This window comes from Sinohyriopsis cumingii, chromosome 14 (genome assembly GCF_028554795.1).
Source record: "Sinohyriopsis cumingii isolate HCF-2022 chromosome 14, ASM2855479v2, whole genome shotgun sequence".
NCBI lineage: Eukaryota > Metazoa > Mollusca > Bivalvia > Unionida > Unionidae > Sinohyriopsis > Sinohyriopsis cumingii.
In genome coordinates this window covers 3,370,538-3,383,548 of record NC_142974.1, presented here as the reverse complement: position 1 = coordinate 3,383,548, position 13,011 = coordinate 3,370,538, and the positions used below count along the sequence as shown (strand labels likewise).

The 13,011-nt window shown below is 35.8% G+C and overlaps 1 protein-coding gene across 2 annotated transcripts in view; it reads left to right on the top strand.

Annotated features, from left to right (window-relative positions):
* The first annotated feature begins 2,023 nt into the window (after positions 1–2,023).
* LOC149783106 (uncharacterized) overlaps positions 2,024–13,011 on the top strand; it is a 78,502-nt gene continuing 67,514 nt past the window's right edge. For both annotated transcript variants that reach the window (XM_089931325.1, XM_089931324.1), the window contains exon 1: positions 2,024–2,145. In XM_089931325.1, the coding sequence (XP_089787451.1) occupies positions 2,125–2,145 (21 nt within the window). In that variant the 5' untranslated portion in view covers positions 2,024–2,124. The remainder of the gene's footprint in view (positions 2,146–13,011) is intronic.

Genomic DNA, 13,011 nt, shown 5'->3' with positions numbered 1-13,011 from the left:
TAGTTATAGCAACAATACTAAACTAAATTGAAAAAAAGACAGGCATGTGATCATGCGCCTTTATCCTTCTCCCCCTCCTTCCGATTTATCCCTGACATTAATTTTAATTAAGTTTCACTCATTTTCTCCATCATGGCCCACTTACCATATATAATGTTTCCATCATTTTTCCATAATGGCCCATTACCATAAATAATGTTTCCATCATTTTCCCTTAATGGCCCACTTACCATAAATAATGTTTCCATCATTTTCCCTTAATGGCCCACTTACCATAAATAATGTTTTCCATCATTTTCCCGACCATGGCCCACTTACCATAAATAATGTTTCCATCATTTTTCCATAATGGCCCATTACCATAAATAATGTTTCCATCGTTACTTCAATAGCAATGAATTAATCAGGCGCCACCCCTACCCCTCTCATTTACACATATGATCAGTATTTGCAAAGGAGGAAAAAAAATGTAATCATGCGAGTAGAAAAAGTGAAATTTTAAAAAATGCAATGAAAATACAATAAATAAAAACCACTATGTTTAAGAGCAGTTAATGAATGCATTAGAAAGGACTGGAGTAGAGACGCCATAATAAATGAATGCATTAGAAGTAATAGGACTGGAGAAGAGACGCCAGAAGAAAATTTTAACTGATTTATGATCAACAAAAATTCTAAATCTTAGAAAATGTTACTGCCATTGTTACATGAAGAAATCGTGAGTACAATGACGTGATAACTGTACAAGCTGATTAATTAATTTTTTACAACTAAGCGTAACGTAATTGAACGCACGTAATTAAAACGGGTGTGTGTGTGTGTGTGTGTTTTGGATTTTAAATTAGCTTTAATAATTATTCAGTCATATCTCTACGATGTCTGCAGTGTGGCCGTTTCTAGCGATGTCTAGCACTGGGGCATCATGCCGCAGACACGTAGCATGATCACATTATCCTGACACCGGTCTCGTAATGCTGAGCGCCTGGCGAGTAGCTGTTAATACCATTTGTATAAGTCTTTGGTATGACTCGGCCGGGATTCGAACCCGCGATCTCCCGCATCCGAGGCGGACGCTCTAACCACTAGGCCACCGAAGCGGTCGAGGTGTGAGAGATATTATGTATGTATGTATGTATGTATGTGTGTACGTATGTCTGTATGTACGTACGTATATATGTATGTATGTAGTTACCTGCTACACTGAACCCACCAGCACACCAAAATGCAGAAAGATAAAGCATTTACAGATTTCAGGATAAAATAACATATTTCTGTGTTTAATGTACTATATTAAATGATTTTCCTTTAAAAACAATTCTACTAAAATCATACACAATTACATGCTCTGCTTAAAACATACACAATTTCATGCTCATCTAAAACATACACAATTTCATGCTCATCTAAAACATACACAATTTCATGCTCAACTAAAAACATACACAATTTCATGCTCAACTAAAAACATGCACAAGATCATGCTCATCTAAAACATACACAATTTCATGCTCTGCTTAAAACGTACACAATTTCATGCTCTGCTTAAAACATACACAATTTCACGCTCATCTAAAACATACACAATTTCATGCTCAACTAAAAACATACACAATTTCATGCTCAACTAAAAACATGCACAAGATCATGCTCATCTAAAACATACACAATTTCATGCTCTGCTTAAAACGTACACAATTTCACGCTCATCTAAAACATACACAATTTCATGCTCTAAACCGATGTTGATTGAACTAAAGCTATAATTTACGTCAATACGTTGAACAGTTTGTATTTTTACACAGTTCTAGTCTAGAGTAAAGATTGATTTTATTTCCCCAAATGAGTGAAACACGGGGTGACTGTAATTTAAGTTATTTGATCTTCCCTTATAATCAACCTTCTTACCGTGAGCTATTGCACAGTGTGCTATTGTTTGATAAAGCCTAACCTAAATAGCTTCGATCAACGAAGAATAGAACGACCTATTCCGTGTTCACACCGGTTGGTCGTCATAGCTACACGTGACGCCGTGCTTTTACAAGAACTGTGTAGTAAGGCTTTAGAAAGGCAAACAGTATTACAGTCTTATCTGATACATACATATATACATACTAACCAGTCATCATGGAGGATGAAAACAGAAAGGTAAGTTTGTTTTGTTTTGTTTTATTATTTTGTAGCTTTGTCATTTCTTTCTTGTGCGTTTTTTAACAAACTTTCCGAACGTTGTTAAGTGCGTGTTTTGTGGTCCAGATGTGAAAATAAAACATTTTCCATCTGCAAACTGCAAGTTTCCATTTCTAAATATACAAGTTTATCCACAACTAGATGTCAGTTATAGACAGGTACCCATTTTAAGCCTTAAAAAGAAATCCATGGAATGAGCTGTAAGATATATGTCTTTTGAGGCCGATCGTTCCACTTTGACTACTATATCCTCTGACAAATAAAGCACACTTTACTGTACACACCTGATCTGTCTGACAAATACTACAAATTTTACTTTGCAAACCTGCTCTGTGTCTCTCACTTGAAGATTTAAAATGGGCTTGTTCGTGGTGGTAATTAAGAGAAGAAGAAACGCAACAACAAGAACAACAACGTCAACACTGAATCAAAACAACCACAATAATAAATACGCAGACGACATAACACATTTAACTAATAAATGAGACAATTTGCCCCAAATAGTTTCCACCTGTCTGATATTGTTTGCCTTGTAGATAAGGGATAACCCTTAGATGGAAAGGGTATCGGTTGTGCCATTAGGACGAGATATAAGATCAAACAGTCAAACAAAAAGCGGCTAACACAGAATCAATCTTTTGAGGTTGTAGGAGGAAATATTCAATGCGAATAATTTAGAAAATATCAACAATTGTAAAGAGCATACAACATGTATCGTCAGTAGTGGCGTTTGCAATGAACATTATTTTAAATATCTGCTTTCAGAAGCAAGATATGTGTGTTATGAAACCGCCCGTTACTCGCCATACACATTGCTGGTAAATACCTTTATCAAAACATAAACCCAATGCCTCTATATTTCTGCAGCTGCTTCTTTATTACTTCAAGAGAACTTTTTCTCATTGCAAATATATATTTCATTATGCATTGTTTTACAAAGCCCAAAAAGGTGTATTCGTTCCTCACCCAAAGCTGAGAAGAACCGTGTTTCATAAACTAGTGCCCACGCATAGACTCTCTCTCTCTCTCTCTCTCTCTCTCTCTCTCTCTCTCTCTCTCTCTCATTTAATTAATAGGTGCTGGAATCATCTATGTGGACCTACTACGTAGCCACTACTATCTGAATATAGTTATTATGATTATTATTATTATGATTATTATCATCATTATTATTATTATTATTATTATTATTATTATTATTATTATTATTATTTTCAGTTGAATGTCAGTCCAATAACACATTTGTTGGACCTTAGAAAGCTCATCTATTTTGTTTGTTTCTTCGATCTGTTTTTTTTTTATATTATAGCTTTGCCCTTGCTGCCATTCGTATCAGTATCTAGTCAAAATAAAATGGCTGCCATTCGTATCATTACCTAGTCAAAATAAAATTGTTGTCATTCGTATCATTATCTAGTCAAAATAAAATTGCTGCCATTCGTATCATTATCTAGTCAAAATAAAATTGTTGCCATTCGTTTCATTATCTAGTCAAAATAAAATTGTGGCCATTCGTATCATTATCTAGTCAAAATAATTTTTTGTGTGCATAAAGGTTGCATTGTGCGACTTCAGTATGATATTTCATATACAATGATATGCACTGCACCTCCTCATTTAGCATTTTATTTCATAGTCAGAACAGATAAAACCAGTGTTTTGATAGAAATAAATTATAGTTGTGCTCTATGTCGTCAGTACTAATGTTATCATTGGATTCTCTCTCTCTCTCTCTCTCTCTCTCTCTCTCTCTCTCTCTCTCTCTCTCGTGTTCATGGTCTCGAGGTTGCAGAATAATATATCATGTCAATTCGTTAATGTGTGTATACAGAATTACCTTTCGCTCTGCGTCAAAACAAATTTGGTTTATCGTCACAACCGCATGAAGACGGTTAGTGATTAAGTACTGCTAGACAGGTTATTGAATCAGATGTATACATCTAAACCCGGTTTGCCAAAAATCTTGACATGTTACAACCTGCGATGGATGTAATCGAATATTGTCCCACACGGTCACCATCAACTCTTATGCTAACTTATAATGAGCAATAATTATTTACCTGTATTCCATGCATTTACCTTTAGGTGTATGGTCACGTGATTTAAAGTCTATCGTCTTTAAGATAGAGGTTTTGATTTTTATGTGTGTGTGTGTGTGTGTGTGAGAGAGAGAGAGAGAGAGAGAGAGAGAGAGAGAGATATGGGGGGGGGGGGGACAATGCAGACTGATTTCGCTGCATGGTTCGACAGTGTCTACAATGTGAACACTACATTGGAAAATCGACTATGCTCCTTCTCTGCAGGGGAGAAAATATTTCGTTCTGTTTGAACCATTCTTGTGATACGTGTTTGTTGAGAAGCTATGAATTAAAACATTATCGTGAGTAGTGAGGTACACATCCTGCCTGCATAATCTTTCCAATAAACAACATGGTGTATTAATTAATTGTAAAATTCTGTATTGGAATGCATACCATCGATTGACTTCTGCGTCACGATTCGCGAAGTAGATCGAATGTGATTGCTAGCAACGTTGCACTGATCCCACTATAAAAAGTGTTTTGTCTCTCGGGTCTGCTTGTCTCATAACATCGTGCTATAGAGTGTTTTGTTTCTAGGATCTGCTGTCCCATCACATCATGCTATAGAAGATGTTTTGTTTCTAAGATCTGCTGTCCCATCACATCATGCTATAGAAAGTGTTTTGTTTCTAAGATCTGCTCCCCCATCACATCATGCTATAGAAGATGTTTTGTTTCTAGGATCTGCTATCCCATTGCATCATGCTATAGAAAGTGTTTTGTCTCTATGGTTTGCTGTCTTATCACATAATGCTATATAATATTTTTTGTCTCTAGTGCCGGCTGTCCAATCGCATCATGCATCGAAAGGTAATGTGTCTCTAAGGTCTGCTGTTCATGCTATAGAAAGTGTTTTGTTTCTATGGTCTGCTGTCCCATCACATCATGCTACAGAAAGTGTTTTATCTTTAGAGTCTTGTATCCCATCACATCATGCTATATAAAGTGTTTTGTTTCTATGATCTGCTGTCCCATCACATCATGCTATATAAAGTGTTTTGTTTCTAGGATCTGCTGTCCCATCACATCGTGCTATAGAAAGTGTTTTATCTTTAGAGTCTTGTATCCCATCTCATCATGTTATATACAGTGTTTTGCCTTTAGGACCTGCTGTGCAATCATCCCATCACATCATGCAACAGAAAGTATTTTGTTTCTAGGATCTGCTGTCTCATAACATCGTGCTGCAAAACGTGGTTTGTCTCTTGAGTGTGCTTTCTCATCACATCCTGCTATACAATGTGTTTTGTCTCTAGAGTCTGCTTTCCTATCGCATCATGCTATATAAAATGTTTTGTTTCTAGGATCTGCTGTCCCATCACATCATGCTATAGAAAGTGTTTTATCTTTAGAGTCTTGTATCCCATCACATCATGCTATATAAAGTGTTTTGTTTCTAGGATCTGCTGTCCCATCACATCATGCTATAGAAAGTGTTTTGTTTCTAGGATCTGCTGTCCCATCACATTATGCTATAGAAAGTGTTTTGTTTCTAGGATCTGCTGTCCCATCACATCATGCTATAGTAAGTGTTTTGTTTCTGGGATCTGCTGTCCCATCACATCATGCTATAGAAAGTGTTTTGTTTCTAAGATCTGCTGTCCCATCATATCATGCTATAGAAGATGTTTTGTTTCTAGGATTTTCTATCCCATTGCATCATGCTATAGAAAGTGTTTTGTCTCTATGGTTTGCTGTCTTATCACATAATGCTATATAATATTTTTTGTCTCTAGTGCCGGCTGTCCAATCGCATCATGCATCGAAAGGTAATGTGTCTCTAAGGTCTGCTGTTCATGCTATAGAAAGTGTTTTGTTTCTATGATCTGCTGTCCCATCACATCATGCTATAGAAAGAGTTTTATCTTTAGAGTCTTGTATCCCATCACATCATGCTATAGAAAGTGTTTTGTTTCTATGATCTGCTGTCCCATCACATCATGCTATAGAAAGTGTTTTGTTTCTAGGATCTGCTGTCCCATCACATCGTGCTATAGAAAGTGTTTTATCTTTAGAGTCTTGTATCCCATCTCATCATGGTATATATAGTGTTTTGACTTTAGGAACTGCTGTGCAATCATCCCATCACATCATGCAACAGAAAGTATTTTATTTCTAGGATCTGCTGTCTCATAACATCGTGCTGCAAAACGTGGTTTGTCTCTAGAGTGTGCTCTCTCATCACATCCTGCTATACAATGTGTTTTGTCTCTAGAGTCTGCTTTCCTATCGCATCATGCTATATAAAATGTTTTGTTTCTAGGATCTGCTGTCCCATCACATCATGCTATAGTAAGTGTTTTGTTTCTAGGATCTGCTGTCCCATCACATCATGCTATAGAAGATGTTTTGTTTCTAGGATCTTCTGTCCCATCACATCATGATATAGTAAGTGTTTTGTTTCTAGGATCTGCTGTCCCATCACATCATGCTATAGAAAGTATTTTGTTTCTAGGATCTGCTGTCCCATCACATCATGCTATAGTAAGTGTTTTGTTTCTAAGATCTGCTGTCCCATCACATCATCCTATAATAAGTGTTTTGTTTCTAGGATCTGCTGTCCCATCACATCGTGCTATAGAAGATGTTTTGTTTCTAAGATCTGCTGTCCCATCACATCATGCTATACAAAGTATTTTGTTTCTAGGATCTGCTGTCCCATCACATCATGCTATAGTAAGTGTTTTGTTTCTAAGATCTGCTGTCCCATCACATCATCCTATAATAAGTGTTTTGTTTCTAGGATCTGCTGTCCCATCACATCGTGCTATAGAAGATGTTTTGTTTCTAAGATCTGCTGTCCCATCACATCATGCTGTAGTAAGTGTTTTGTTTCTAAGATCTGCTATTCCATCACATTATTACCCGATTCTATTTTGTTACCACAGTACAGACATATACATATTTCTTTTACGATTATTATTATTATTATTATTATTATTATTATTATTATTATTATTATTATTATTGACCAAGTGAATTATGGTGTATGGTGGCTCACAAAATGGAGGAATGGACGGAAATTCACGCATTTTGTGTGGGCATCCACCAACCTTTGCACAATGTTGATCATGTGGATTTAACAGAAAATTACAGAGGTACAAGCAAGTTTGTTACAACTGCGTGATAACAGTATAATATATCTCTGGTTCATATATCGACCGGCTTAAACCCCTGAATCAGTATTGTTGATATTAACACAATGGTCTCTTGGACTAAGAAACTTTATTTTTGCTCGGCAAGACATTAACAAATAACTAGAGACCTTATGGATCTTTTTAAGTGAGTCAGGATTACGATGATAGAAACAACCGGACCGACGATATATATATATATATATATATATATATATATATATATATATATATATATATATATATATATATATATATATATATATATATATATATATATATATAGCTAAATGGCGAATAGATGGGTATGTAATTAGTATCCAATGTACGACCCAGGGAGGTGGATTTTGGATGGACCTCAAAGTCAGTGTCAGTTACAACAATAAATCTTGTCACGTCTAGTAAGTGAGCATACGGTTATGGTTTGAGGATCTAAGTGACATGTGACACGGCTTTTGAGGATCTAAGTGACATCTGACACGGCTTTTGAGGATCTAAGTAGCATCTGACACGGCTTTTGAGGATCTAAGTAGCATCTGACACGGCTTTTGAGGATCTAAGTAGCATCTGCACGGCTTTCATTCTTGGGAGTTTAAAAAGGTCAATTATCTGACAGAGTTCAAGATTTAGTTTAATTTATGTGACAGTACCATTATTTAACTCTTTAGCCTCATCACCATAGGCCTGATAAAAATTCAAAATTTGTTCCAAAGTACCATTACTGACCCAAAGTTCCTATGCATACCTTTAACAGTGATTAAGAAGTCAAAGAACCTCACACACGTAGCACCATACGTACAGACGGATGGACAGACTTGTCAATCTCCCGGAGTTCTTTGAAAACACGGATATAACAAATATCTACAGCGCACATAATTAAGTTTCCAATAAACAGCAGCCACAATATATAATGCATGTAGATACTGAGGGGATTGCTTTAACTGAAGGAGTTCTTGCTGTTATGGGTTTAACGCCATTGTTTTCAACACATTAAAAGCTACGTATGGCCGCGAGTTTTTCTGGTGGTGGAAGAACCGGTGAAAAAACCCCCGAAAAGAACATGACCACGTTGACCGAGCCCAAGATTCGACTCAAACCCACGCGGACAGACATAAGACCGCTCGGCCCCCCCCCCCAGGCCCAGGCCCCATATACCTTAAGGAATATGAATGTTATTTGAAGACGATGAAGGTCATGTTAAGAGGTACAGCTAACGACATTGCAGATTTTTTCGTGCAAACAGCCATAACTCGGAGACGTGTAATATTAAGCGAAGTTACCTTGGTTTAATTAGTTGTAACAGAATAAATAGTTCCAAGAAATACGGATCATAATGGTCATTCCAGTGTTTTTCTACTTTGTGAATATTGGTACATACATAAAGATGAAGTCGCATGCTATGTAGGGATCGATTTAAGAATATTATACCAGCCTCTGATCTAACAAAATACAGGGGCCAGATGTAAGCCATGCCCAACTGCTTATTTGTTTCTGAAAGCTCATCCTTTATTTACTATCTTTCTCAATATTCTATTTTGCAATGTTTCCGTTTCTCATTCCATGTGAGTTTGAGTCGTCTCAACCAACGTGGGGATATAAGAAAGCTTGTCATTAACTTCTCATTGGACTGTGGTTCTTCTTCGTGTCTTCCACAGTTTGTCTTCGGTCAGCAGGGTTCTTCCTCGGTCGGACATACCTACCTACCTACCTGCATATAGAATGTCATGACCCTCTAGATTGACAGAGAACCTCCGTAAAATGACATATTATGCTCTGAAAGTTATCACTTAAATAATAAGAAAGGTGATGGTACCAGCGACGAATGAGTTTAAATCTGAATATAGCGACCTCTATTGACATTGTAACTTTTACAAATTAGTTGCCCTCAGCAGCTGTATTTACATTTTTATTACTCAAGGGCCTCCAATATGTATATCTCCAAACGTTTTAGTACTATGATCTCTCTCTCTCTCTCTCTCACACACACACACACACACACGCACGCGCGCGCGCACGCACAGGCACACACATTAAGGCTTGTTACGCATATTTGATTTAATTTATATTCGATTTAATTTGTATTTGATTTAATTGTTTGTAGGTTTTGGAATGTTTTTATTTTCTTTACATGTCAATATAATGTAATTTTGTTTACTAGGAATGTGATATTTTCCAGAAAATTCAGTTTGACCTGAATCTTTCCATAAATGTATAATAATAAAAACACAATTTCTATTTTTGACTTACTTCCTGGCCTTGATTGAGGGTCAAATAAACAACTTTTATTCTCGGAGTAAAATTATTGGTTCTTATCAAGGACATGCTGGAGCTACGTAATTTTTATATGTAAACATGATCACGTGATCCTGTATTTCGCAATTAGGCATTTCCAAAATGCGAAATACTTAGTATTAATAGTGATGTTTCGGGAGAGATCTCAGAGTTTTGGGGCTTTTAAACACTTGGTGTCAAGTTGTTTTCTTCTGTTGTGACCAGTATTGAGTTTTGAGTTTTATTTTAATGTTTTGGATTCTAAAAGATTAATTCATTTCTCAGGAGATATTTTTGCTCATACAGAATTCTTGAGTAAAGACATTTCTTAAAAATTTTATTTTGATTTCCAAGACCGGAGGAATAATTATTGTGTTTCTACAAGGAACTGTAGACTTCAACACAGTACAGGTTACAGCATACATCATCGCCTTCCATCTTGGATTCTTCTTCGGGACTCGAACTTGAAATCATTAGAACATTTCAATATTAGGACTTCTAAAGTTTTATTCGTGGATTATTCTTGGATTATTTTTGGATTTGATTCTTGAAACCGTAAGTTCTATTTTTTAAATTTTTTACAGTAATTTTCCAGGGAAATAAATAATTTGTTATTTTCAAAGTTTGTTGTTTTCACTCTTTCTTGTGTTGCTGTTTATTCGAGCCTAAACACGTAATAGACTAAACTACGCTGATGGGGTGTTATTACTTTCTACACATTTAATGTACTGACCAAACGGAATCTATGGACCCAATGAAATTTTGAGATTTGGAAGGAACAATAATTTAACTTTACCTCCATAACTATGACAGTCTATAAATGTATGAGACATTACGCAGGCTTTTGTTTTAATATTATGCATTGTCTAAACACTCAAGTTTCATATTCTCCAAATTAAAGATATGCTTACAAAATAAGTAATTTTTTTTCAGAAGAATATTCGACGCCCTTTATATCATACATCTACTCGTGTTGTTTCATGTAACGTAAATTTTGGACAAAATGAATTATCTTTAATTTTAGATTTCTGAATGGAAATTGACTTATTTTTCTTCTCGTGCATATCTTAAGTAATCTCATTATCTGAAAGGCTGGAAGACACAATTCATTCGTCTGAGATCAAGTGATGATTAATGTACTTGAACATAGTGATTTTCTGAAAGGTTAGGCTTAGATTTCTGATGGGGGGGGGGGGGGGGCTAAATACACTCACACAAGTCAAAGTCGCTGTTTCTGCATCGAATCAAGAATCTGCGAATTACAACCTGATCCGTATACTCGTGTTTAGACCCGGAGCAAGAAATTGCGTCTGCTACCAAATCCGTGCTTGCCGTTACTGGTATTAAATCCAGGCATATGGTTATGTATATGCATATGGGAATAAACAGACGAATGGAATTTGCTAAGTGTATTAACAAACAAATAAGCATTAGGAGGTTAGTGGTAGGACTGGTCGGCCTGATGTCAGGATAATGTGACTGGGTGGGTGGACATTATGCGACATGTCTGCGGCATGATGCCCTAGTCCTAGACAACACTATAAACTTGCTTCACTGCTGACATCGTAGCGATATTACTAAATGTGTTCACGCTAAGTTAAAAATCCAAAATCACACACACTTGATTATATTTGATCATATATCCCCATATATGCGTACCGTGCAAAATACGGAGACAAAGTTGGATATGCCATTCCAATACTCCATATCACTATGTCGAGTCGGTTACCGCATAAGCCCCCAATTTTCGCTACAGAAATTACAGCCATACTAAAATCTTTGAAATACATCGAAACCTCTTAAAACAAAATTTTTATCATGTATTCGGATTCCCTTTCAACATTAAAGACCTTGCGAAACCTTAAATATGACAGCCCTTTAATCTCAGAAACATTATGTGCTCCTTCAGTCTGGGAGACGTATTTTGTGCTTGTGGTAGTCTGGTTCCCTGCTTCGTATGGTCCCTGCGTTGCACTCAGCTAAACTTATGTACAGCGGAGTGCAACGCAGGGATCATGCGAATCAGGGAACTAGACTATACTTGTGGCTTCCTAGATATTGGTGTATAGGCTATTCAAAAAGCGCTTAAAAGCAGTCGTATGTGCCTTGCATTCGCCGGTTTCCGAATGTAAGATTCCATATATGACTTCAGATCAGCATGTGCGTGATACTTAACAAAATATACGGAATGAAAACGAAAGCAAATTTAAGAATATCAAAACTGCAATTGACGAGTTGCAGCCCTCTTATAGAACAAATCTCACATCTGAGGCGGTATTGTGCCGAAAGCGCATCGGATACACATACCTGGATCGTGCAATACTCTTGTAGGGGGGACCTCTTTCTGAGTGCATACGATACCAGTGCCTTCTGGTCAAGTGTGTTGACTTCCATTATATACTATACATCATCGTTAGTACAGAGTATACAGTAGTATGGTTATTACTGAGGATTATTACATAGCATGCAATAACACTATCAAATAGCGTGATTATTACTTGGTGCGCAATATCATGGTTATTATATAGTATGCAATATCATGAGTATTACAGAGTAAAAAAGATCATAGTTATTACATAGTATATAATACCTTGGTTACTGCCTAGTACACAATACCATCGTTATTACATAGTCTGCAATATCATGGTTATTACATAATATCCAATATCATGATTATTACATAGTATACCATATCATGCTTATTACATAATATACAATATCGTTGTTATTACATTGTATACAACATCTTGACTATTACATTTTCTGCAATATCATGATTACTACATAGCACGATTATCTTGATTATTACATAGCACACATAATCATGATTATTATATATTATACAATATAATGGTTATTACATAGTATACAATATCTTGACTATTACATGATATACAATATCGTCATTATTACATAGTATACAATATCTTGACTATTACATGATATACAATATCGTCATTATTACATAGTATACAATATCTTGACTATTACATGATATACAATATCGTCATTATTACATAGTATACAATATCTTGACTATTACATGATATACAATATCGTCATTATTACATAGTATACAATATGAATATTACATGACATGCAATGTCATGATTATTACCTAATGTATAAATCATGATTATTAAATGGTATACAATATCATTCACTTCTATTTTATTTATATCATATCTCCCAGTTAAAATTATTAAAATGTATGAAAACATTCAGAGTTTTGTCCTTGTCCCAATATAATCTTCGTGTGGTATTCGTTCTCATAGATCGTCTCAATTTCGTTGCTTGTTATATTTTCATATCTACCTTCGCGAATCCAAGTTTTGGTA